This window comes from Notamacropus eugenii, chromosome 5 (assembly GCF_028372415.1).
Source record: "Notamacropus eugenii isolate mMacEug1 chromosome 5, mMacEug1.pri_v2, whole genome shotgun sequence".
NCBI lineage: Eukaryota > Metazoa > Chordata > Mammalia > Diprotodontia > Macropodidae > Notamacropus > Notamacropus eugenii.
Genome location: NC_092876.1, coordinates 79489414 through 79517145, shown reverse-complemented (window position 1 = coordinate 79517145; position 27732 = coordinate 79489414). Strand labels below are relative to the sequence as shown.

At 43.9% G+C, this 27732-nt stretch overlaps 1 protein-coding gene across 1 annotated transcript; it reads right to left on the bottom strand.

The window, feature by feature from the left end:
• Positions 1-517: 517 nt before the first annotated feature.
• Positions 518-27732, bottom strand: HEYL (hes related family bHLH transcription factor with YRPW motif like). The gene is made up of 5 exons (XM_072609944.1): positions 27122-27732; positions 18169-18235; positions 12730-12813; positions 8567-8648; positions 518-2647 (listed from the first exon to the last, which is right to left on the bottom strand). Exons 1-5 carry the CDS (start codon positions 27196-27198, stop codon positions 1986-1988), a joined length of 972 nt encoding a protein of 323 aa, XP_072466045.1. The 5' UTR covers positions 27199-27732; the 3' UTR covers positions 518-1985.

Below are 27732 nucleotides of genomic sequence, written 5' to 3'. Positions count from 1 at the left end.
AGTGAAAAGAGCACAGAATTTGGAACCAAAGGAACTAAGTTGGAATTCTGGATCTGTCTTATTACCTGCGTGACCTAGGGCAGGTCACCTTCCCTCTGTGAGGTTCAGTGTCCTGTTCTATGAGAAGCATAGACTGACAAGATGACCACTTAGAATCTACCCAACTCTCAAATTGCTGAGTTTATGACCCCCAGGACTCCTGTTCAGGTAGAAATCAGAGTTAGATAGCCTCTGAGGAAGGGATGTTCTAAGAAAGAGCTAGGAACCGCTGGAGAGAGATGATTGTTACATTGTATTGTGAGCACTGACATCTGGGAAATAAATGGTACAAATTGGGATTTGGTCTTTTGCTTTGTTGATCACCTAGACTTAAGGAGATGGAGAAAATGCTAATAATGCAGATTAAACTTAAAGGCACATCAGGCATAATTCCCTTCTTCCCCCCCACCCCCACCCCCATTCTCATCCTAGAGCTGGTTGTTAAACATTTACCTAAATGACTCTTCCAACTCTGAGATTCACTGATTCTGCGACTTGGGCTCTTTATTCAGTGGTTGTAAGGGACAAAAACTTGATCTTGTGACCTTGTTTTTCCAATTCGTTTGGTGTGAGGTGGGGCAAAAGCAGAAGCATGATCTTGCCCAATGGCTCTTTTTATGGTGTTTCCACGTATATTCACACTTTTCACTGGGAGGAAGGTCAGACATTGTGCTCCAGCTCTTTGTCCTGGAACAGGATTCCTGAGAAACTGCTGCTTCAAAGTCATTTATTCCTTCTGGGCTTGACCTCCTAGAAGGGCCAGCTGGCCTGGGAAGCAATGTTCTGTCCTCTCAAAACATCTCCCCCCTTCTCTCCTTCCTCCCTCACCCCTCTACCAGGATTGATCCCAGATGAGGGCTTGTGCTGGAAAGGGGTTGACTTTGTCATGGACCCACAGAAAATGGTGATGACCAACTAGGATTAAAAATAATAACTAGTATTAATACAAAGAGTGCTGAAGGTTCACAAAGCACTTTACAAATGTAACTCATTTGATCCTCACAACAACCCTGGGAGACAGGTACTGTTATCATTTCCATTTTACAGATGAGGAAATTGAGACACAGAAAGGTTAAAGGACTTGCCCATGGTCACAGCTAGTAAGTAGGGTTTGAATTTAGGTCCTCCTGGCTCCAAGTCCAGCACTTTATGGGCCTTGCCAACTAGCTGCCACTGTGCCATCTAGATGGGGTATCCTTCCCCTTGGAACTGTGTCACTCTAGGGGATTTCTCTGAAGAGGAAGTTCGGGTGGAGAATTGGGGTGGATCAATATTCAGCAAAGGGCATCTATAGAAGAGGAACAGATACTGAAGCCAAGGGATAAAAACCTACTGGTCTCTGATCAAGATTCTGATGAAGACTGTTTAATAAAATCCAAGGTACCTCAATTAATTGTCCAGTGGTTCATGGTGCCCAGTCTATTGTCACATATTAGCACCACCTATGCAGGGTACCACAATTCCCTACACCCAGAGAATACTGGTAAGGTTTGTGTTTACTTGTCAATTACATGGTGAAATCCATCCATCCATGTCAAGACCCAGCATGATAAGCCCTGGAGCAGAAGGGAATAGGAAGAGCCTCTAGCCTCACTCCTCCATTCTGAAGAGGTTACCTCTAAGGCCCAGAGAGAAGGGATTCTCCCAGGGTCACTCAGTCAGGGAGGAGAAGAGCTGAGGGACACATGGCTTCACATCCAAGGCTCATTCTGATACACTAGGCAGCCAGCTTCACAATTATTAGTAAAACTGAAATGGAAAAGGGGAGATAGATGAGGCCTGGGAGCAGGAAGGATAACTTGAAGTTTGGAAAGGGAGAGGCTACTGTAAGAAGCAGGGAGAGCCTGGGATGGTGACAAGTCCTTGAGATCATGGTACCACCCAGCTGGCTGGGGTCATGGTCCCCAGGACCATGTGTTTTCTCTGGCATCTGGCAGGGAATCATCTCAGAAAACCCCAACTTCGGTAGTCCAGGAGCGGCAGAGTCTGGCGGTGCCAACCCTGCCCGTTGGCCCCTGAGCAGATGGGCTCAGAGTAGGGGTCGATGTATAGGCAGGAGGGATTGGGACTCCAGTGGAGGGGGAGCAGGTCGAGGAGAGCAGGACTGCAGCAATGTGGCCATTTCTGGATGCCGCAGCCCCCACAGGGATGGAGGCTGGACTGGCTGGCCTTCCTGCAGGACGGGCCCTATGTGGGGATGCTGGCACCCGATGGCTCAGAAAGCTCTTCCGGGCTGGCAGAATGGCACCAGAAATTCGGTGGAGAGGGGTCGTTCGGAGCATAGGAATGGAATATGCCAGAGAGGAGGCAGTCACAAGTGCCAGACCCGGGCTGGGCCCTTGCTGGGGTACTGGAAGCTGGCTTGAGGCTGCTGAGGAGCCATGGGGGAATGCCCAGGGCCAAGCTGGGCAAGGCAGGAAGGTGGCAGCCCCTGCCGAGGGCACCATCTCAGCAATGTAGTTGTGCAGATGAGAGAGGAGGCGGAGCCGAATGGGCTCTGTGCTGCTCTGGCCCTCCAGGAGGCCCAGGTATCTTCCAACCTCAGTGAGGCACTCTCGAAAGCCAATGCTTCTATAGTCCACTGCCAAGGCACGGGCATCGAAGAGTCCTGAATGGCAGAGGACACAGGAAATATCAGACCCTGCTGGGCTACGAGGACACCTATTCACTATGCTTAGCCTTTCACTAGAGAGGGGGAACCAGCTGGCTATGACGACTTTACTCTATTAGTTCCTAAGTGTTCAAAGGCTTGAAACATCAGAATAGAGCCCAGCTTCCCACTATCCAGGATAAAAATAACTCTGCATGGGAAGGCAGAATTTGCTTCCCATCAGCTTCCATTTGCTTATCAGTAGCAAGAACATAATTATGACTTACAGCTGCAACTGAGACCTGAGAGTCTTGCAGAATCATAGATTTGGAACTGGAAGGAACCATTTTGTTGTTTGGTCGTGTCTGATGGCTTTTCTTGGCCCCGTGATACCAGAGAGGTTCGCCATTGCCTTCTGAAGCTCATTTTACAGATGGGGAAACTGAGGCAGACAGGGTGAAGTGACTTTCCCAGGGTCACACAGCTAGTAAGTGTCTGAGGCCAGATTTAAATTCAGGAAGGTGAATCTTCTTGACTCCAGCTGGGCCACCCTACCCATTGAGCCACCTAGCTGGCCTCTAACTTAGCATTATTATGAATATATTTATTTTAATATATAATGTATCATTAATGATAATAATAAAAAATCACACCAGTCAGCAGTAATCTAGAATTCAAACCCAGGTCCACTGACTCCAAATCCAGAGTCTTTTCCATATGACATCATCCTACTGGCTTCCGTTCTGCCTCTGGAAGCTGTTCTGGAAGAACTATCCTGCTAGTCTCAGTTTACTAATCTGTAAAATGCAAGAGGTGGGGGATTAAATTCAGTGACCTCTAAGGTACCTCCCAGCTGTAATGGAAATATTTGTTGAGTGGAAATTGCATCTGTCAATAGGAGTGGGGTTAGGGAGGAAAGAGGTTGCACTGGGTGATCTCAGTTTCTTCCAGGTCTAGAATCTCAACCAATCCTGTCTTAGAAAAGGGGAGAGGTGAGATAGGAAGAAGGTCATTGTTCTCCTTAACTAACATTTACATGACTTTGTACTGTTAACAACTTTGTTGTTCTGTCATGTTCAGCTCTTCGTGACCCCAGAGCACACCAATACTATCCATGGATTTTTCTTATCAACAATACTGACATGGCTTGCCATTTCCTTTTCCAGCTTATTTTATAGATGGGGAAACTGAGGCAAACAGGGTAAAGTGAATTGCCCAGGCTCATCCAATTAGTAAGGGGCTGAAGTTGGTTTTGAACTCTAATCTTCCTGACTGTAGACCCAGCGCTCTGTGCACTGAGTCAATCATTTTAGTCCTGGATAAAGCAGAGAGGGTTCACACTGGATGGTCTTGGATTATGGCTTCCTTCCCCCATTGCTAAATTCTACTAGTCACCCCTGCTTTGAGGAAGGGGCCAGTGAAGTCATGCTTTACTCTCCAGACTTTGCTGCCATGTTTCAACCGTGTCTCAATTGGGCCCTGCAGCCCCTTTCTGCGTTGGGGAGGTCCTCTAGAATGTTTCTGAGGAAGGAATTGGACTAACCATCCTTCATTCTCCAGACTTCATCACTTCTGTTCATGGATTCCAACCATCAGCTATTTCTCTGATCTCAACCTTCCTTCTCTCACCTACATACATTTCCACAGACTGGTTAGTCCATACAGATACCTCCTTTGTTCTCCGGCTTTTCAGCTCCCTTTTAAGTGTTGTCGTTTCTTGTGTGAATGTAAGCACTGGGCTTGGAATCAGGGAGACTCATCTTCATGAGTTCAAATCTAGCCTCAGACACTTGGTGGCTGGGCAAGTCCCTTAACCCTGCTTACCTCAGTTCCTCATCTCTAAAATGAGCTGAAGAAGGAAATGGCAAACCACTCCAGTATCTCCACCAATATAAAAAACCCCAAATGGGGTCACGGGGAGTTAGACTCAACTGAACAATAACACAAAGTGCCCTCAGGCAAGGACAATGGCTTTGCTTTTCTCTAATTACCCACAGCTTGCTCTTACCCCTGAAATGAAAAGTCCATGTGGAGTCACTTCTAGGCCTAGGCAGATATGAAATATTACATAGTATAATGGACAACACACTCAACTTGGAGTCAAAAGATCTGAGTTCAAATCCTAAATCTACCATTTTCCAGTCAAATAACCTTAGGCAAGTCACTTCCTCATCTGTAAAATGGACGTGAAAATATCTTTCCCACCCTACCCCACCCACAATAGGGTGGTTGTGAGGATCCAGAGAGAAACCATCTGGAAATCATTCAGCAGCCATAAAGTACCAAACCAGTGTGAACTGTAACTATTAATAATGCAACAATGGCTGAGTCTGTGGTTCATTAACTAATTTTCCTCAAAGCCAGAGTGGCTTTTCTTCATCTCTAAGGAAGAAAAGTCCCTTCAATCTCTAGCTTTACTATGTTATTATTCCTTGGGGCAAGGGGCCCAGTCCTAGCACAGAAATCAGGGTCACTATGGAGGTCAGAGGCACTGAGGCGTGATGGGACCTGGTGGGTTCCCAGAAGGTCAAGGGCAGCCAAGAGCCAGGAAGTCATTTTTCCAACTCCCTTATTTGCCTCTGACTTGAGAATTCTTCATTGCAAGCTACTCAAAAAGGAAGATGAGTGATAAGCAGACGCCTCTCTGAATTCAGGGACAAGCCAGTCAAGAAGGACTGGGGTTCTGTAGGATAGCAGCTAGTGGCTAACATTTATGTGGTACCTACTATACGCCTAGCACTATTCTATGTGCTCTATAAATATTATCTCATTTGGTCTTCATAACAACCTTGGGAAGTAGGTGCTATTATTTTCCCCATTTTGCAGATGAGGAAACTGAGGCAAATTGTGGTGAAGTGTCTTGCTTAGGATCACACAGCTAGTAAATGTCTGAGCCTGGATTTGCACTCAGGTCTTTCTGCCTCCAGGATTAGAGCTCTATCCACTGATACCCCTTAGTATTTTCAATGCCTGGGTACCAGGTGTCCCATTTATAAAGTGGTTTTCATAAAGCAAAGGGGCCCAGATTTCTCTGATCCTGATTCATTCATTGGATTTGGAGGTGGAGGATTTGAGTTCAAATCCCAGCTTAGATACTTGCTGTCTTTGCGACTTTAGGCAAATCTCTTTCCTTCTCTGTGCCTTGGTTTCCTCCAATGTAAAATATGATGGTGGTGTTTGATTGGATGAAATGATTCCTAAGACACTTACTAGTTCTGCGACTCTGGGCAAATCTCTTAACCTCTCTGTACCTCTATTTCTTCACCTGTACAATGAGAGGGTTGGACTCTGTGGTCTCTAAAGTTCCTTCCAGCTCTAAATCTAGGACCTTATATTCTCCACGGTCTTGTTTAGCTGTATCTTTGCCGAGTCAATGAATCTTAGAATCAGAGTTGGAGGGAACACTGGAGGGCACCTAGTCCAGCCTGTTTATTGATATCATTTAGTGGAGAAGCATGATGTGGAGTCAGGAAAGACCCAAGTTCAAATCTCGCCAATTTCGGAGGCACCATGTGACCCTGGGCATCATCTACCTGCTCTTAGCCTTGGTTTCTTCACCTGTGAAATGGATACAGGAACATCATCTGCCTGTCTGGGTTGCTATGAGGTATTTTATGTCAAGCACTTTGCAAAGTGCTCTATGGCAATGATGAATATTATTCATGGGGCTTCCCCACGGACAAATCCTAGCAGACTCTCCTGAGGCTCTGGGAGTGAAGACACATCCCAGATCTTAGCTGTGGCCCCCATGTGACAGGCTGACCTCTGAGTCAAGGCACCAGAAAATGAGGTCCTGATGCAGTCTATGGGATGAGAGTCAGCTTTTAAGAACAAACACGGGCATCTTCCTTGAGTATCTGATGGACCGATCCAAAGAAGATGTTTCTGAGCAGATATGAGGAAGGGGGCACATTGTACAGTGGAGAGAGCCCTGGCCTGAGATCATGGCGGAAGATTGAGGTTCAAATCCAAATTCTGACATTGACCACCTCTGAGCAGCTCATTCAACCCTTTGAGCCTAGTTTTCTCCTGTATAAAGTGGGGGTAATAATTATACTCAACAGACAGGGTTGAGATAATGTGTCTATAACGCTTTATGCTTTTTTTATTGTTCTTTAGTTGAAACTCCATGACTCTTCTTATCTGAACAACAAAAGTCCCTTCAGGTGCACAGTTATAGCCTTCCCTACTCCCTTTCTTCTTTCTTTCTAGGGTTGTCATATACTCACATATGTGGTAGAATGTGAAGGGATTATAGGATTTAGGGCTGGAAAGAACCACGGAAATTATTTAGTACAGCTCTCTCATTTTACAGAGGAGGAAACTGAGGCCCAGAGAGGTATCACATGGGTCATAGGTGACAGAGCCAGGAAGTGGTCACAGATCCCCTGATCCAATCCTAGTGTTCTGGCCACTGAACCACGTTGTGTCCCTAGACATAAAGCTATTTCACCCATTGGTCTGCCACAGTACCCAGGATTTTTACCAGCAAAGACATTCCTCTGACTTAAGTCATTGATATCTCTTAGACAACAATGTCTCAGATACGGGTGTGTGATGCTAATGTCTTTCAATGCTGGCCCTCATCACTTCACACCTGGACTATTGTGATAGCTGCTGATGGGTCTGCCTGCCTCACGTCTCTCCCCGTTCCGATCCATCCTTCCCATTCAACCACTAAGGTGATTTTCCTAAATTGTAAATGTGATCATGTTGCCCCTTACTCCCCCTACATGTCCCCCTCAATAAACTCCTGTGGCTCCCTACTACCTTCAGAATCAAATACAAAATGCTGTATTTGGCATTCAAAGCCCTTCATCACCTAGGTCCTTCCCACCTTTCCAGTCTTCTTACACGTTACATGCCTCACTATTCTCTTTGATCTAGTGACACTGGCTGTCCCATGAACAAGACACTCCATCTTTCCACGTTGGCCATTCTGTCCCCCATGACCCAAACCTTCTCCTTCCTATGCTCTCACTACTGATCTCCCTGGCCTCCTTTAAGTCCCAACTAAACTCCCATCTTCTATAGGAAGCCTTCTCCAAGCCCTCTGAATTCTAGTGCCTTCCCTCTGTCAATTCCCATTTCTCCTCTGTGTATCTTGCTTTGTACATACTTGCTTGAATGTTCCACCCCCCCATTAGATTGTGAGTTTCTCAAGGTCAGGGACTGTTTTTTGCTTCTTTGTATCCTCAATGCTTAGCTCAGTGCTTGGCACATAGTAGGTCTTTAATGTGTGTCAGTTAAATAAAGTGTTTATTTATTGATTGATTAAGTGAACTAGTGTATCAGATATCAGATGGCCCATCACTTAGTTAGGTTCCAGGACAGGGTCTCAGCCTCTTTTTGTGTCTTGGACACAGTCTGTGGAAGCCTCTTGTCTCTTTCTCAGAATCATAGTTTTCAATGAATACGATAAAATTCATAGGATGACAAAGGAAACCAATTATGTAAAAATGCAGTTCTCAAAATACTAAAGAAAACCCCAAAGTGACAGACTAGATTGTATTTTAAAGAAGTAGGGACAGCTAGAGAGCTGAGCAGGGCACCTGGCTGCCAGTTGGAGCAGCACCATGCTCCCCTGGAACGGTAGGAGATGACAGGGGGTAGAGGTTACCATGGAGTTTATTAGGAAAGGACTTTAGAAAGATCTAGTTCAACTTCTTAATTTGACAAGTGGGGAAACTGAGGCCTGGTGAGTTTAAGTGACTTTCCTTAGGTCATAGAAAATAGCAGCACTGGGATTTGAACTCAGGTCTTACAACATTCTAAATTCTGAGTGTTCTTTTCAGGACACCACATGGCTTCCAAGGACAGAGGTTATTTTATTAGAAGGGAGAGGAAGTGACAGTGGGATGAAATAAGGAGGGAGACACATAGTGTAGCCCTTGTTTATCCCCACCTCATCCCCTTAGGAAGAAGGGCTTCTCTTACCAGACCCTCCAGTGGCACGAAGCATTTTCAAATGGTCCACTGTCATCTGTAGGATTTCTGCCTTCTCCAGCTTGGAGGAGCCCTGTGGGGAAGAGAGAGAGAAGACGGTAGAGTTCAGATCATCAGGAGTGGGAGAAGCCAGTGAACCCAATACTGAGCTGTTGGTACTCTGGGGGACAATCAATCATTAGGCACCAGGCACTGCACAAGGTGTTAGGGGTACAGGGACAGAGATGAAACACTTAGATAACTTAGATGAATCATGGGAATACCATGTGTGTGAGTGTGTGTATATATGTGTGTGCATGTGTAATAGGGGTTTGAGAACAAACTGGCATTCTGAGATTTTTTTTCTCAGATGCACAAGAGAGAGTACCCAAGGGGAGAAGACTACAGAGAGGCCATGAAGGAGGAAGATTGAGAGAAGAACGTTGGATTTGGCAGCTAAGAAACCATTAGTAACTATGGAGAGAGCAGTTTGTTGAATAAGGTTGGAAGCCAGATTGTAGAGGATTGAGACAAAAGTGAGAAGAGAGGATGTGTACATTAAACAGAAACAACTTTTTCTAGGAGTTTGACTATAAAAGGGAAGAGAGTTACAGGATCATAACTTGAGGCTAGAGTTCAAGTGAAGGATTTTTAAGGCTGGGAGAGAATTGAACGTGATCAGAGGCATCTGATAGGAAGAAATTAAAGATTGGAGAGAAAGGTGATCTCCTAGAGGAGATGGGGAGAGATGGCATCAAGGACCCACGTTGTTTTTGGCAAGGAAAGAAACCTTCTTTCCATCAAGAGGAGAGAATGGAGATGATATTGATGGGTTTTTGAGATGTAGAGGGGGGAATAAAAGCAAACTCACAGTTAAGTGGCCTTTATTTTCCCAGTAAAGAATAAGGCAAGGGCCTCAGCTGAAAGGAGCAGAAGTTGAGGATGGTATAGGGGTCTTGAGAAGGGAAGAGAAAGGTTAGAACAGCCTCCTTGGGAAGTGCAATAGGAAATCAGCTAAGGAAGGGTAGGAGGATTGTCTTACTTGGATGAGGGTCCAGTTGAGATGAGATCACATCAATTTATAGAAAACCCCATGGACAGTGGGGTCCACAGGGTCATGAAGAGTTGGACATGATCAAACAACAAATATGTGCTCAGCACTGTGCTAAGTGCATTACAGATATTATCTCATTTGATCCTTACAACAACCCTGCATGATAGGTTTTTACAATTTAGGGAAATGAGGCAAACAGGGATCAAATGACTTGCCCAGGATCATACAGCTAGTAAGTGTCTGAGGCTGGATTTGAACTCAGGACTTCCCCACTCCAAGCCCAGCACTCTAACCATTGCACCAACAGCTACCTCTGAGGTCCCTGATACACTGAACAAGGCAGCTACTGTGTCAAGATTGATAAAAGAGGAAAAGGAAGTCCAGTGTACAGGGGAAGGCTTGGGAGGGTCCTGACAGGTGGAGAACAGACCACTCTGGATCCTTTCCAAGAGAATACAAAATTTAAGGAGCAGGCAAACATGATGGAATGGGAAACATACTCCTGGCTTGGAATCGAAAAATGTAGGACCTATACTTGGATACTTGGAAGCTGAGAAAGTTCCCTAATTCCTTTGAGCTTCACTCTCCCTAACTATAAAATTCTTGAGGGCCCACTGACTTCATTAGCCAATTGGGTGTATGGAAATAACACGTATGATATGTATAATATAGTAAGTAGTGAGTATGGATATAATCATGACCTAACTTGTAGAGTGCTTTACAGTATTCAGGCTGCTTTTACTCATATCATTTCATTTGATTTTCACACCAACTCGGATGATTCATGCTTGATGCAAAGAACACTGACTAGACTTGGAGTCAGGAGACCTGGGTTCAAATCTCATCTGTGCCTCTTTACTAGCTGTGCAAGACTAGGCAGGTCACTGACTCTCTTGGAAAACTGAGTTTCCTCTTCTATACAACTGGAATAATGATATTTGCAAGCCCTACTTCACAGGACAGTTGTGAGGAAAGTGTTTAGAATTAAAGTGCTATAGAATTTGAGTTATTATAACTATTATTGGCAACTATATGGCACAGTGGATAGAGTGCCAGGCCTGAAGTTAGGATGACTCATCTTTCTGAGTTCAGTCTGACCTCAGACATTTACGAGCTATGTGACCCTGGGCAAGTCATTTAATCCTGTTTGCCTCAGTTTCCTCATCTGTAAAATGAGCTGGAAGAGGAAAAGGCAGACCATTCCAGTATCTTTGCTGAATGAGGTCACGAAGAGTTGGACACAACTGAAATGACAACAATAAAATCAGGAAGACCTGAGTTCAAATACAGCACCAAAAACTTACTACCGGTATGTCTCTGGGTAAGTCACTTATGTTTGCCTCATTTTCCTCATTTGTAAAAAGAGGTAGAGAAGGTAATGGCAAATCACTCCAGTATCTCTGCCAAGAAAACCCCAAATGGGCTCACAAAGAGTCAGGTATGACTGAAAATGACTAAACAAATTATTATTACTATACTGGCTTATATGTCACACTTATCAAATCTAGAGGTGACAGAAAGCTGGATGATTGAATCAGGACCCCAAAGGTGCCAACAAATTAGAATAAGAAGCAAATCTAACAGGACAAAACACTAATAGAGATAAAGTAAAGCCTTGCACTTAACTGTCAAAACATCAAATTGCAAAGAAGGAGACACACATAGAGAGTACTTCATCCAAAAAGGACCTGGGGGACTTGGTGGATTTCAGGCTCCACAGGAGTCAATAAGGACATGGTAGCCAAGAAAGGTAATACAGTCTCACACAAGGAAAGTGTGTCCAAAGCAGGGCAAACCTGGACGGTGAGGAGACTTAGCATCCAACCAAATGTAAGCTAATCATTTGAAGGAAGGAGGTCAGGGTGGTTAGCCTAAGAAAAGAGATGGGGAAGGGAGGCAGGGAGACAAGATAACAAGTCTTCAGGTTTCTCCAGAACTATAGTGTGGAAGAAGGATTGGCTTTATTCTGCTTAGCCCCAAAGGTCAGAACTAGGAACAATGGGTAGAAATTATTCTTCCCCCTTTTAAAAGATAAGGAAACTGAGACTCGGTTGTCTGAATTTTGCCCAGGACATTGGAAGTCAGTGAAGGTTTTTGACTAGGGAAGTGACATGCTTTAGGAGGACGAATCTGGTATCTTGTGTGGGACTGAGTTCATGTTCATGTGTTCATCCTTCGTTGCCAAAGAAGACCATGCCATCAGAGAAATGATGACATGACTTGCACTTGACTTTGTTTTTGAGTGAGGGAGGGCTGTTCAGATCACCAGCCTCACTTCTCCTCCAGAGCCATCTGAATCCAGTGACCAGATATTCATCAGGATGACTGGAGATGACCCAGGATGAGGCAATTGGGGTTAAGTGACTTGCCCAAGGTCACACAGCTGGTGAGTGTCAAGTGTCTAAGGTGAGATTTGAACTCAGGTCCTCCTGACTGCTGCACTGGTGCTCTATCCTCTGCACCACCTAGTAGGACTGAGGCTAAGAAGAGAAAGACCCGTTTGGTATGTCCTTTGTTCTTGAGGAGGACCAATGATATTAGGGTTGTGATGGCTTGTAAATGAATTGGATTTAAGTGAGGCAGGGCTGTGCAAAGTCATCAGCCTCACTCTCTCCTCCAGAATCAGGGGAATCCCATGACTGCATAAGAATCAGAATGACTGGCCATGGCCCTGGATGCAGTGGGAGAACTTGGTCCTTCCCAGATCTCAGTTTGTTTGAGGCAACACCCATTCAGGGATTGAAGGCTAAGTAAGAATTGACGCAAAAGGTGACCTAGTTTGCCTTCATGAAAGAATCAATCTGGGAGGGGAAGACTCTTAGAGTTCTGGCCAGAATAGAAACAAGTAACAAATTTACTGGGAGACTGGTCAGAAATGAAATGAAGAGCACCTTCTCCATCACCCTCTCCAGTAGCCTGGACTTCCCAGCATTTGAATTATGAAACAGGTCCAGCCTGAACAAGCATTCACACAGGAGAAATCCACCAGACGGGACTCCTCTTTGACCCCTGAAAATGGCACTGTGCTCTCCCACCTCAATGGGAAACCAGAAGATGCCTCTTTTCCCCCTCCATCTCCAGTAGGCACCCAACCCCCCATCCTCCAGGGATTCTTCCTTACCTGCTTCTCAAAGGCTGTTGGGACCAGACGTCGAAGCTCCGACAAGCTGCTGTTGATGCGATCCCTCCGCCTTTTCTCAATGATCTAGAGGGGAGACAACCACATCAGACACACAGCAAACCCTGCTCCAAGTTACCCTCCCCAGCTCCAGTCATCCTTGAGGCAGAACTTCTCATCTGGAGGATCTCAAAGAACCTCACTCACACCGACTCTAAGTTCAATTTCCTTGCACAAGAATTTAATTAAACTGGGACCAACCTCTCTTTCCAGCTTTGTCCTCTTTTCTCCTTTGTATATTTGACACTCCAGCCAAAATGACTAATTTCTGTCCCCAAACATGCATTGTACTCTCCCACCTCCACGTCTTTGCCTATCCTTGTGCCTGGAATGCCCCCCTCCCCTTCTTCACCTATTAATTCTCAGTCAAACTGAACTCCTTTTTGCCCCCTGAGAATGACACTATATTCTCCTTCCTCTATATTTTTGCTCAGGCTATCTCCTAAACTTGGAATATTACCCCTCCCTTTCTTCATCTGTTACATTTGTGCCCTACTTTTAGGTCCCAAATCAAATGCCAGTCACCTCCTCCAGAAAGCCTTTTTTGATGTCCACCCTCCATCCATAATTTCTTCCTCTGTAGGTTACAATCTCTAATGCATTAGTCATGTAATGCTATGTGTTAATTTTATCTCTGTTTTTGTCTCATTTTCTCTAATAAAAAATGAAGGTTTGGGTCTCAGGATGGATAACAGCGCTTTGCCCACAGAGGGTGCTTAATAAATATTTGTTGAAGGATCAAAGGAATATAGAGTGGAATAGCAGTGACCAAGATCAGATACAAAAATGGCAGCATATTTCCAGGATGAGGACATGGGGTGGAGCCATAAAGCCCAAGATTCTGATGTCTGGCTAGACATTCCTCCCAGACCTAGAGAGTTTTCACTGGATGTGAGAAGCCTAGAGGGGGGAAGGGAATGGGAGAGAGGTAGGAGAAGGGTGAAGATGAGAGGAATAAGAGAAATAATGATCTTTCTCAGTTTAAAAAAATGCCTTTCAGATTCATGATCTGTGAAAATCCTTAACTGCCCCAGGAAGGCCCCTGGGCCAAGCAGGTGGGGCAGACAATGCAGTCAAACTGCCCAGATAGGAACGAGTCCAACATGGTGATCGGTGGTGAATGGAACCTCACAGGCTGTCTGTAGATAATACATTCAAGTAGGAGAGTCAAAGTGGTCCCTGTTGGTACACGTGCAACTGTTTCTATGGAGCAGTAGAAGCCAGGGGGATGAGGGACAGGAAGGAATCAGTGGGGCATTTGCAGGGTCTGTATCCCTAAGGGTACTTTCCTGTGCACACCCAGTTACTGGCTTTCTTCCTCTCTTGGAAAGAGGAACCAGCAGGCCATGTCCCACATGTTCCCTGGTAAATCTGGCCAGGTGGCCTTGAGATCTGGAAACATATGGCACTGCTAAGGAATTGGTTGGTGATGAATACGGGTTATAGGGGCAGCGAAAGCAATGCCTCTCATATTTGGAAACCCCTTCTTTTCCCTGAGGATGGGTCTGAGTCAAAGATGATGACCTGATATCATGGACTATTACCTCCTCTCCTGCCCCTGACATCAGGGATTATGATCTTCAATATGCAGATGGGGAAACTGAGACTCAGAGAGGTTAAATGATTTAGTCTCTAAGGTCACACAACTAGTCAGTGAGCGGTAGAACCCAGGGCTCTGACACACAGTCCAGAGATTTTTCTACTAAACTATGCTGCAGCCTGAAGGGAAAGATGGTTGGGATACCACTGGCAACAGTCCTCAGCAATAATAATAATAACAAAAATAATATTTGTAGAGCACTTTATGGTTTGTAGGGACAGCTAGGTGGAGCCATAATGCATAGGGTACCAGACCTATAGTCAGGAAGATTCATCTTCCCAAGTTCAAGTCTTACTTCAGACATACTAGCTGGGTGACCCTGGGCAAGTCACTTAACCCTGTTTGCCTCAGCTTCCCCATCTGAAAAATGAGCTAGAGATGGACGTGGCAAACTACCCCAGTATCTCTGCCAAGGAAACCCCAAATGGGGTCACGAAGAGTCAGACAGGACTGAACCAACTCAAAAACAGCACAAGCAAAGTTTGCAAAGCACTTTACAGACATTATGTCATTTTGTCTTCACAACAATTCTGGGAGGTAGGTGCTATTATTATTCCCATTTTGTGGATGAGGAAATGGAGGCAGATAGCAGTAAGTAACTTAGCCAGGGCCACACAGCTAGTAAATTGTGCGAGGGAGTATTTGAACTCAGGTCTTCCTGACTCCATGTCTAGCGTCCTCTGTCCATGGTACCACCCTGCTACCTTTAAGCTAACAAGGAGGGGTTCAAGGAGAGGGAAGGAAGCACTGAGACCACCTTCTGGATCTGAGGCCACGAAAGAGCATGTGCCATAAGAACATATGAGCACCCACCCCTGTGTAAGGCTCATTGCAAACCTTTAGTTATTCTACAAGTGCTGTCTATTACAATAATGATGATTACTATACGAATCAGATCTAGTCTCATCTCTGTCACTTATCAGATGCTATGATCTTGAGCCAATCACTTAACTGATTGGAGCCTCAGATTACTCTATTGTAAAATGGGTTAATAACCCTGCCCACTTCCTTCCCAGGTTGTTGTGAGGATCAAATGAGAGAATATATGTGAAAATGCTTTATAAACTCTAAGGCCTGAGAGTGGAATACATGGGAATAGGTATTATTACTCCATGAGCCAGAAGATAAAGGGAGCATCATAGAGAGGCAGGCCTTGAAGCCAGGAAGGACTGCATGCGAATCCAGCCTCTGACATGCTGACTGTATGACCCTGAGCAAGTCCTTTAACTATTTGCTCCATGTTCCAGGCAACTCTACAACCTACAGAGAAGGTGGGTAACCCTGAGAAAGTGTCATCCGTCAGGAATTCTCTATACTATTTGTAGGCTCATATTTTTAAAAAGTCCTTGTTAATTTCTTAAGAAATACTATTTCTCCAGCCTAAAACCTTTTACAGACTTTATTCCCTTTAGAGAAGTGAGAGTAAAAGCTAAGACCTTCTTTTGAAATGAAATAAGAGCTATAATCAAATTAACTTCTGTCTAGCTGGCTCATTTCCCCCTCCCCCCAAAGTGGCTGGAGCCTTGGCCAGAGCTATTGATCAGGGTGGGAACTCTTTTCCATCCTGGAGGGGCAATGTGGCTCAGGAAGGAAGCCTGCTGACTGGCTTGGCTTCCTTTCAGTTTCAGCTAATGTCCTATCATCTTTTCCAGTCCTCTGACAGGACCCTCCCCACCCCCCATGTCACCCCACCCAATTTATCGTGTCTCTATTTAGTTTGGGCTCTAGGTGGCAGTACAGAAAGGTTTGGGCTTGGAGTCAGAAAGACTCCTCTTAATAGCTGTGTGATCTTGGTCAAGTTGCTTTACCCTGCTTGCCTCAGTTTTCCTTATCCATAAAATAAGTTGGAGAAGGAAATGGCAATGCACCCCGGTATCTTTGCCAAGAAAACCCCAAATGGGGTCATGGAGAGTCATACAGGACTGAATCTATGTTGTCTATATATACTTATATGCATGTTATCTCCCCCATTTGACAGTGAGTTCCTTGAAAGCAGGCACTGGGCTTTTTTTTCCTTCCTTTTTATCCCCAACATTTAGCACAGTGCCTGGCACACAGTAGGTGTTTAATACATACTTACTGTCTTACTGGGTAGTCCTGACACATGAATCTCTAACTTTATTTTAACATGTCATGATTTTTCCCTTGTTCAAGATTCCTTTAAATGTTACTTTAAGTTGTTTTGGGGTATGGTTATGTCTGAAAGCACAGGGAACCATGTCGGTTTAGATGCCTATTTCCAAGATAAAAATAGCTTTTTATATTTATATATAATATAATATATTTATATATATATTTATAACATATTTATAAGTTAATGTTCAATTTGATAAAATTGTTTCTGGCAGGCTTGAGCATAAATCACAGAGCATACCATTACTATTTTTTCTTTGACACACTGAAATTTAGTTCTTATCCTTGTCAGAAGATGAGGTCAGGATGTACCTAGGACCTGGTCATTGCCATGGTGGTACATAACCAAAACATTAGAGCCGGGGCAGCCATGCTGTGGGACAGATGGGTCAAAGCTGCATCTGATAACTCCCCAACGAACCCCAGGTTCTTCTTCTATAAGGCTCTCTATAGGAAGCAGACATAAGCAGAGAGAACCCAGGTCCCCAAGTAAATTTCCACAAATCAGAAGGACATGCCACATCTGTTTCCTGGGTGAGACGGATATAGAATGACCATGTTTTCTTGAGAACTGGTCACATACTGCATCAACAGAAAATTGGTCCATGGTTTATCCAAGCCACAGGGTGGGTAAGAATTGGGTCCCTTGAATTTTGAGGTCTCCTCTCCTTTTAGGGCATGTCTGTACACTTGGGGCAGTTAGGTGGTGCACAGAGCCCTAGACCTGGAGTCAGGAAGACTCACTTATCTTCCAGAGTTCAAATCCAGTCTCAGACACTTAATAGCTGTATTATCCTGAGCAAGTTACTTGTTTGCGTCAGTTTCCTCATCTGTAAAATGAACTGACAAATCACTCCAGTATCTCTGCTAAGAAAACCCTAAATGGGATTGTAAAGAGTCAGACACAATTAAAACGACTGAATAACAACAAAAGTATATTTAAGTCTAAACCCCTGACAACAGGTATTATCATCCTCACTTTTCATATGGGGAAACCGAGGCTCGCGCTAAGTGACTTAATGGTTTCAGCTGGCCCATTATATGGCAGTGGTAAAAGAGGGAGGAAAGCAAATGAGTGATGTGAAGCATCTTGCAAACTTCCATGTGCTCTAGAAATGTCAGTTACCATCTGACTCTAAATACTAGGATTCAATCAATCAACAAACATCCATTAAACACCTACTGTATTCTAGTGATCCTGTAACCTTCTGAGCCCTTTCCTATTCAGTCTGGTCTGGCATGTCTGTGTCAGAAGTCCAGGATCCCTGACATAGAGGCTAGAAGAATTTTTAGGCAATTAACCCTTCAAGAAGCTTTTATTAAGCACCCACTGTATGCCAGGCTGTGGGAGGTACTGGGATGCAAAGACAAAATGAAATAACCCTCAAGCAGCTTATCTTCCATGGGGATGTAGGCAGAAGCTCCACAATAAACCTTTCCATTTCCTCTAATTAAAGCCCCCTCCCCCTATCACTTCCTATGAGTAAGACATTAGTAGCACACCCTATGACCTAGGTAATATATTATTCAATAAATATGTAAGAAATTACTTAAATATATAAATAGTAGTAAATCAGGGTCTCCTGAGGAATCTAGGCTTGCCTAGGGGCCACAGCAAACATCTGTAGCAGCTTCATAGTACAACTTACCCCTCTTCTTTTCTTCCTGGCTTGCATCTGTGAAGTGATGGTGGGGGAGTGAGCCCCAGAGATCTGGCTGGAGGAAGAAGAGACAAGTTAACGTGACTAACTATTCATTCAGAGCATGGCTAGCTCCAGGCACCACACCGGCTCATTAGAAGGGAGGGCCCGGCTGTAAGTGGCTCTCATTATTTCTCCCGGCTTAGCAGAATGCCTTCAAAGAGGAGGCCACAGTGTTGTGAGAGCTGCAGAGGAAGGCAACTGACTCCCTGGCCTCTCCCTCCTCTTCTCCCCAGTCAGCTCCTCAGATCTCAGCAGTCTCAGATCAGACATATTTCTTCTCCAGCAAGTCTTTCCACTAACCCTGAGTCCTACTTCAAAAGCAAAAAAGCTCTGGAATGGGCTGTTCATTGTCTCCTTCACAAAGAAGGCCACGCGGTTTTGACAGCTGCCCTTAGGCCCTGAACCTTGAGGATTTGTCTGATAGTGGTGGTAGCTGGAGGGAGGAAGGGAGGAGTTTTGTCAGTATTTTCTTTCTTTCTTTTTTTAATCCAGAGCTGTGGCAGAGAGGCTAGGGCTTCTTATCATACAGGCCTTCTCTCTGAGAAAAGAGAGGTAGTAATGGAATGCCGTTGTACTAGAAGAAATCTTGAAAGAGAAGGCTTCCGAGAAACCTGAGAAAATGTTTATGAACTGATGCAAACTGAAGTGTACAGAACCAGGAGAACAATTTACATAGTAACATCAATATTGTAACAGTAAACAACTTTGAAAGACTTTAAGAAATCTAACTCAGTGTCCAATGGTGATGCTTTTGATAAGGAAGCATGCTACCCACCTCCTGGCAGAGGGGTGATGGCATTAAGAGGTGCATCATGAGACATATATTTTTGGACGAAGGCAATGTAGGCATTTGTTTTGCTTGACTGCGTGTATTTTTATTAAAAGGATTTTCTTTTTATCTTCTTTCTTTTTTCCCCAAATTTATTAATTTATTATTTTTAGTTTACAACATTCAGTTCCATAAGTTTTAAACTTTCTCCCCCTCCCTTCCTGCTTCTTTCCCCAGATGGCATACAATCTTATATGGTCTCTGTACATACATTCCTATTAAATACATTTACACACCAGTCATGTTGCTTGGAAGAATTGTAACGAATGGGAGAAACCCTGAGGAAAACAAAACACAATGAAACATAACAAAAAAGAAAATAGTCTGTTTAATTCCTTGCACACTGTGGCCGTTACTGTGTATAATATTCTCCTGGTTCTGCTCACTTCACTCAGCATCAGTTCATCTAAATCTTTCCAGGTTTTCTGGAGTCTACCTGCTCATCACTTCTCATAGCACAATAGTATTCCATTACATTCATATACCACAACTTGTTCAGCCATTCCCCAGTTGATGGGCATCCCCTCAATTTCCAGTTCTCAGCCACCACAAAAAGAGCTGCTATAAATATTTTTGTACATGTGGGTCTTTTCCCCATCTTCGTAATCTCTTTGGAACATAGCCCTAGAAGCAATATTGCTGGATCAAAGGGTATGTACATTTCTGTAGCCTTTTGGGCATAGTTCCAAACTGCTCTCCAGAATGGTTGGATCAGCTCACACGTCTACCAAAATGAATTGGTGTTCCAACTTTCCCACATGTTCTCCAACATTTATCATTTTCCTGTTTTGTCATTTTAGTCAGTCTGATAGGTGTGATGTGGTACCTCAGAGTTGTTTTAATTTCTATTTCTCTAATCAATAGTGATTTAAAGCATTTTTTAAAATATGACCATAGATAGCTTTAATTTCTTCCTCTGAAAACTGCTTGTTCGTTATCCTTTGACCATTTATCAATTGGGATCTTTCTTTTTTAAAGATGGTAGAGAGGTGGGAGGGAAAGAAAATAGATATTTGTTCATTAAAAAAATTAAATTAAAATTTGAAAATATTTCTGTACACAAATGAAGGAGGGAAGGGAAAGAAAGGAAAAAAGAAAGGAAGGAAGAAAGAAAAAGAAAGAAAAAAAAGCTTTGTGATACTGCAGAAAGAAAGATGTTCTTGCTGTTCAGAAACCTGTCTCCAGTGTTTCCTGTGTGACCTTGAGCAAATCAGGTCACCCTGTCTGGGCCTCAGTTTCCTTTTCTGTACGATGGGGACAATAATACACTGCGAAGGTTGTTGTGAGGAATGTGACATGGAATGTAGATGGCATGAAATAAATTGGAGCTATTATCATAATCCTTTTTTCTGATTATTATTACAGAGAGAGGGCTTAGAAAGGTGGAAAGGGCACCGCCCTTAGAGAGTCAGGAGACCTAGGTTTGGATCCCAGTTCTGATGCCATTAACAGAGTGATCACAAACAAGTTATACATCTCCCAGAGCCTTAGATTCCTCATCTATAAAATCGGGATAAAAAGAGTATCTGGCTGCTGTAAGAAACTCCAAACATTATAGAAATGGGGAGCTATCACTGCTATTGAGCTAATAAAAATGTTGGCTGATATTTCTAGAGCTCTTTAAACTTTACAAGGCAATATATATATATATGTGCATGTGCATGTATATATGTATGTGTATATATATATATATATATATATATATATATATATATATATATATATATATATATATATATATATAGAAAGAGAGAGAGAGAGAGAGAGAGAATGGGGGGAACAAGAGGGACAGAGAATGACAGAGAGAGAGACAGAGACAGAGAGAGAGAGAGAGAGAGAGAGAGAGGGAGTGAGAGAGGTCACTTGTGGAGCCTTACATGAACCCTGTGAGGTCCAGGCTACCATGATCCCATTTGACAAATGTGAAAACTGAGGCTTACAGAGGTTGTTAGCTCTGAATGATCGTGAGGAGATAAGTGAAGTCATTGGCAAAGGGCTTCAGGCTTCTGTAACCTGAACCAGGAGTGGGAGGGAAGTGAGAGAGATAGGGAGTGAACCCCAGGAGACGCATGCCAAAGCCTTGCCTTGCCCTTCATTCCCGTGCCCTGGACATCATGCACGCCTCTTTGGCGATCAACCCCTGCAGCAACCCCTGGGCTCCCTCCAAGCGTCAGTTCACCAGGGCCCAGGAGGAGAAGAGGGCACCGGCTTCACATGGTTTGGGCCTAATTCTGACTCTGAGCTTTTGAGATTTTGCTGATTGTTTGCTCTTTGAGATTCAGGTTTCAAGTTCCATTAGTTCTACAGCTCCCATTGCAATGTAAGTTCCTTGGCCGAGAAGGTATTGTTCCATTTTTTGTACTTGTACCCCCAGCCTCTGGTGGCCTGGTAGGTACCTGACAAATGACTGATTTATTAACTGAGCCCAATCTTCTTCCTCCTTCCTGTCCCGGGCATGAAGAGGGAGGGGGCTTAGACCTGTTCAGAGGTGGTCCTTGTGGAATTCGGGGTATCGTGACTATAACTGCTCCTATGTCTTGCCTCCTATAGATGTGAGCTCTACCAAGGCAAGCCAAGCACAGGACTCTCTCTGCATTCATCAGGTACCTCAAATGTGTTAGTTTCATTTGCGTTTATCTGTTTATTTTCATTGAAACCTCATATAATAGTAGCTCTGATTTATAGAATGCTTTCAGGATTGTCACGCACTTTACACACATTACCTTATTTGATCTTTACAATAACTCTTCTTGAATGGGTGCTATTGCCATTCTGCAGATGAGAAAACTGAGGCTCCATTTTAAGTGACTAACTCAGGATCCCACAGCTAGTTAAGTGTCTGAGGTAAAGCTTGAACTTATATTTCTTTTGCCAAGTTTGGCACACTAGCAGCTAGTTAGACTATACAGTTCTAGGTCAAAGACTTCCTAGTTTGAAAGAAGTTATCGGAGATTGTGTGCCATTGGCTAAGCCTTTAGGATTGTAGGGTTCCCTCCTGTGTATACCAGGCTGAAGTGTCAGAGGAGGGCATCAGTGGAAGGGTGGGATTCATATCCAGGGTTTTCTTAGGTGCTATGATATTGACCAACCAGAAAATACTTCATAAGCATCTATTTACATGGCAGCTGGGTGGTGTAGTGGATAGAGCACCAGGCCTGGGGTCAAGAAGATTCACGTTCCTGTGTTCTAATGTGGACTTGGACTCTTACTAGCTGTCTGAGGCACCCAAAGGGAGGGGGCTTGAACCTGTTCAGAGGTGCTTCTTGTGGAATTTGGGGGATAGTGATTATAACTGCTCCTGTGTCTTATCTTAGTGACTCAGCAAGTCACTTAACTCTGTCTGCCTCAATTTCCTCATCTGTAAAATGAACCAGAGAAGGAAATGACAGATCACCTCAGTTCTTTGCCAAGAATATCCCACATGGGGTTCTGGAGAGTTGGACATGACTGAAAAAGGACTGAATAATAAATTACATGGCAGGTACTTGTCTAGGCACTAAAAATATTGAGACAAAAGTGACCTATGTTAGGTTGCTCTAGAACAGGACTTCTTAATTTTGTGTGTCCCCCTTTGGTAGTCTGGTGAAGCCCATGGATCCCTTCTAAGGACAATGTTTTTAAACGCATAAAATAAAATACAGATGATAACAAAGGAAACCAATTCTATTGAAATAGTTATCAAAATAAATGTTTTTTTTAAAAAAACCAAGTTCAGAAACCTTTGCTCTAAAATACTATACATACTAAACTTTCTCATCATGGGACAGAAAAATTGGTGGGATAGTCATAAAATGTTTTTCCCACCCCTCACTGTGCCCAGACACATGAATTCCTCCTCCTTGGCACGAGAGAAGGAAGATTTTTCTCTGGTTCAGGATTCTTCTCTTTCCCTTCCCCATGGGGACTCTTAGGCAACGATGATGAAAGTATTTAGCCCCTTTATTGACAGAGTTCTCTGGTGCAGGCTAGAGGGTCCCTGAGGAAGGCTTCTTTATGTGATCCCTGGGAGGGCAGGGCTGGGCTCTGAGTCCTCCAGGAACAGCAGAAACCTACCACTTTCATCTTGCGGGAGAAGAAAGAGGGCTTGGTGATGGGAACTGGGGGGAAGAGTACTGCTGGCTAGGAGTGAGAAGCCCCAGGGTCTTAGGTACCACAGCCTGGCTACTGACTAACCGTATAAACATGGGCAAGCTCTCTCTAGAGCTTCAGTTTCCTCTCCTCATTTTCTTCTCCTCCCTTCCTTCCTTCCTTCCTTCCTTCCTTCCTTCCTTCCTTCCTTCCTTCCTTCCTTCCTTCCTTCCTTCCTTCCTTCCTTCCTTCCTCCTTTCCCTTCTCTTCCTTCCTTCTTTCCTCCCTCCCTTCCTTTCTTCCTCCTTCCTTCCCCTCTCCCTTAACATCTCTGAACTTCCATTTCCTGTCCTGTAAAAAGAACTTAACAACCTCTTTAGCTTCATTCTAGCTATAAATCTATAATCTTACAGAGGAAATGGAGATTCACAGGCTTTATGTGAACTAATTGCTTCAAATCATAGTTTCATGCTCTATAAAACAGCCCCTTACAAATTCTGGAGTCCTTCAAGGACAACGCTAATGAGGATAATTGCTGTGATCTTAATTATCCTTTAGAATTTCCGAAGCATTTTTCCCACATCGAACCTGTGAGAAAGGAGGGTATATAAAATTATCTCAAGTTTACTTAGGAGGAAACTGAGGTTCAGAGGGGTCCAGTGACTGGTCCATGATCATACAGCTAGGAGACGGCAAAGCAGCGACTTGAATCCAGATCTCTTGGCTCCCAAACCACTGCTCTTCGCACTTTGAGACCTTTTCTTTGAGGTCATTAGCTTTTGTGATCTCTGAGACAATTAATGTTCATAAGATTTAAAGCAGGAAGAGATGTAAGACATCATCTCCATGAGGGATTCCCTACCCTCTTTGTGCCATGGACCCCTTGGGCAATCTATGAAACCCATGGGACCCTTCTTAGAATAATGTTTTTAAATGCAAAAAATGAATTAAGAAGGAAGTAAATTATATTGAAACATATTTATGTATATATATATATATATATATATATGTATATATATTTAAAAGGTCATAGGTCCCAGTTAAGAACACTTTATTTGGGGTTTATAGATTCCTTAATTTTACTGATTAAATTCACTTATGACTAACCTCTTAATTTTATCATTAGAACTGTACAAGAAGGGATAATACATCATGAGCTCCTTCTCACTGGAGGTATTCAACAGAGGTTAGACAGACATTTATTGGGAATATTGGAGAGGAGGGTTAGTGAATTGCAGGGAGTTGGAATAGGAGAGTTTTGATGTATCTTTCAACTGTGGGAGTCTATTATTATATAAAACTGAGGCCCAGACAAGAGAGTGACTTTCTTATGGTCCCTCCCAGTTCTAACATTCTGTTCGATTCTCAGATCCCTTTCAGTTCTGACATTCTGAGTTCTGTTCTAAGGCTTCTTTTGAATTCTGTGTTCTTAGGTTCTTCAGCTCTGACATTCCATGTTCTAAGTTTCCCCTCCCTCCCCCAGCTCTAACATTCTGTTCTAAGACTTCTTCCAGTTCTGATATTTCCTGTTCTTAGGGGCAGCTAGGTGGTGCAGTGGATAGAGCACCAGTGCAAGAGTCAGGAGGACCTGAGTTCAAATCTCACCTCAGACACTTGACACTCACTAGCTGTGTGACCTTGAGCAAGTCACTTAACCCCAATTGCCTCAGCCTGGGTCATCTCCAGTCATCCTGATGAATATCTGGTCACTGGATTCAGATGACTCTGGAGAAGAAGTGAGGCTGGTGACCTGCACAGCCCTCCCTCACTCAAAATAAAGTCAAGTGCAAGTCATGTCATTATTTCTCTGATGGCATGGTCTTCTTCGGCAACAGAGGGCAAACACACACTTCGTGTTCTTAGATTCTTTCTAGTTTTAACATTCTATGCCCTGGGATCCCTTCCAACTCTGATTTTCTATGAGTCTATGAAATGAAGCGTGTTGGGCAGTTGGCACTAGATGTCAGATTTCCCTTTCTGACCACACACATCTCAGGTCGAATGTCTTCATCCCCTGATGAGAACATGCCAGCTGACAGCAACAGCAGTGACCTGGAAGCTTTCTCAGGGGCAATGGGAAGCCAGTCTGGGCTTCACCATGACTAATCGACAATGTGGCTAATCCTCTTGGGAAAAAATGAGAATTGAATGGATGTCAATTAGTGGTTTGAGCAAATTGCATGAAGTTTTTTCTATAGCTTTGTCAAATGAAAGAAAATATCTCAACACTAAAAGAGGGGAAAGCAGGATGGGATGGTGGAATGAGTCTTGGACTTGGGATTCGGGAACTTGAACTCTAGCCATGTCAGGCTAGAACTGACGAACCGTGTCAAGACAAATCCCTTCCCCTCTATGGAACCCCTTACACTTCTTCAGCTGTAAAATAAGGAGTTAGACCACATGATGTCGAAGGTCCTTTTCAGCGCCAAATCATCCAATCACTCAGTGAATGCTGGAGATTCACCCATCTTTAAGTTTTCTAAGCTCAGATACTAAGGGTCAGCACTTTTATGTCTAAACACTTCAGAATCAAATGCCATATTATGTTCTATGTTCTTTATGAGTCTGTGTTCTAAGGTCCCTTCCAGCTCTGACATCCAATGTTCTACAGTCTTTTCTAGCTCTGATGTTCTATATTCTAGAGTGCTTTCTAGCTCTGATAGTTTAAGTTCTTTGTTGGAGCATGGAGTTTGATGACATTCTGTATTCTAACATTCTGTCCTGCTCATTCTATAAATTCACAAAAGGATTTTCATGTTTTCTTAAGTTCCACAGAGAAGAATATTTTTTACAAATGATCTAACTTTATCACTTCTATTGCAACTCTTTTCTTTATGGTGAAAAAACAAAACAAAACAGAGAATATATTCCAAGTTTATCAGAGATCATTAAGATGCCCCAGTACTATATATATATGCTATTTCCACTTCAGAGATAGATGAGTAGATAGATAAATGAGAGACAGAAGAAACACAGAGCTAGAGCCAGAAACAGATAGAGACAGAAACAGAGACATGGACACACAGAGAGAGAGAGATGGTAGAGAGAGATAGAGCCAGATAGCACTAGGGAGCCATAGCTAGAGTGAGACAGAAAACAGAAGAGAGATGGGGAGATTTCATTTTATATTTGGGATCAACTTCTATGTCTTCCAATCCCTTCCATTTAATTTCTAATGTGTTTCAAGAATTTAACATGAGAATATCCTTCTTATTAATTGGGGGAGGGGAAATCACTATTTTACAAGAAAATTGGAGGCACAAAGAATTTCAGGGACTTGTCCAAGGTTACTTAATAAGGATAAAAGCAAAGATAGGTCATCATGGGTCCTGCATTTCCAGTCCAATGGGCTCCCCCTCTGGGTAAAGCTGCCTTTCACTGGGGCCAGGATGCCCAGGGGTGGGTAAGGAGCTGAGAGAACTCAACTCCCCGCTCCCAACCCCAGAACACAGTGGTAATCATCTAAGGGTTTAGGAGTAAAGTCCCCATTTATACTAATAGAAAGGTTATGAGGAGGCTAGTCTTCCACAGACTAGTCTAGCTAGGTTCTGCCATTGACAGACTTTGACCAAATCCCTATGCCTTCTCTGAGCCTCAATTTTCCCTTCTGGAAAATGTGAGATGTTAGACTAGATTGCTAAAGGTTCCTCCACCTACCCCAGATTACTATTTTATGAGTCATTTCTTCTCTCCGGGCCTCAGTTTTCTTATCTTTAAAATGGGAGGATAGACAAGATGACTTCTGAGGTCTCCTTCCCAGACCTAAAACTGAATGAGGTGGGTGTCTTACTGGTCTATGCCACAGAGACTGGAGAGCCAGGATTCCCAGGATTCAGTGTAAAGGAGGAGGGTGAAGTCTAGAGTGGTTGTCTATTTCTCTGATCTCTCAATAATTGGGTTTAAAATCAAAATAGCAAGATTCCCTTAAAGGCTTGGCAGTCTCTGCCTGTGGCTGCTCTCTGCACCCCACTCCTATCCCAAGGACCCCGCCGGATCTCTTACCTGTATTCCTCTTTGCCCACGTCTATGGTCCCATCAGACTCAGTGTCCGATGGGCTGTCTTCACCCAATCTCTTCATGGCCAGTGGCCACAAATCTGACACCTGAGGAGGTGTGTGTGTGTGTGTGTGTGTGTGTGTGTGTGTGTGTGTGTGTGTGTGTGTGTGTGTGTGTGAATCTGAGTTGTTCCTCTTCACCTCTCCCAGGTGAACCAGGCTTCCCAGCGCTAGGGCTCTCTGTCTCTCTCTGTCTCTCTCCCTGTCTCTGTTTCTGTCTCTCTGTGTCTCTGTGTCTCTGTGTCTGTCTGTCTGTCTCTCTCTCTCTCTCTCTTTCTCTCTTCCCCCTCTCTCTCCCTCCCTCTCTCTGTCTCTCTCTCTCTCTCTGTGTGTCTCTCTCTCTGTCTCTCTGTCTCTCTCTTTCTCTCTCCTTTAGGTTGTCTCTAAAAGGAAGAAGAAGAACGGAGAGGAAGCAGCCCGTTCCCCTTCCTTGAAGGGTAGAGAAACTTCTTTCTCTCCCAGCCCACCCTGCTGGTCTCCTGTGGCTTTGGTGAAGTATCTTCTCAACCTCCTTCCCTCCCACACACTCTGTCTCCACCAGCCCCCCTCTATCCCAGC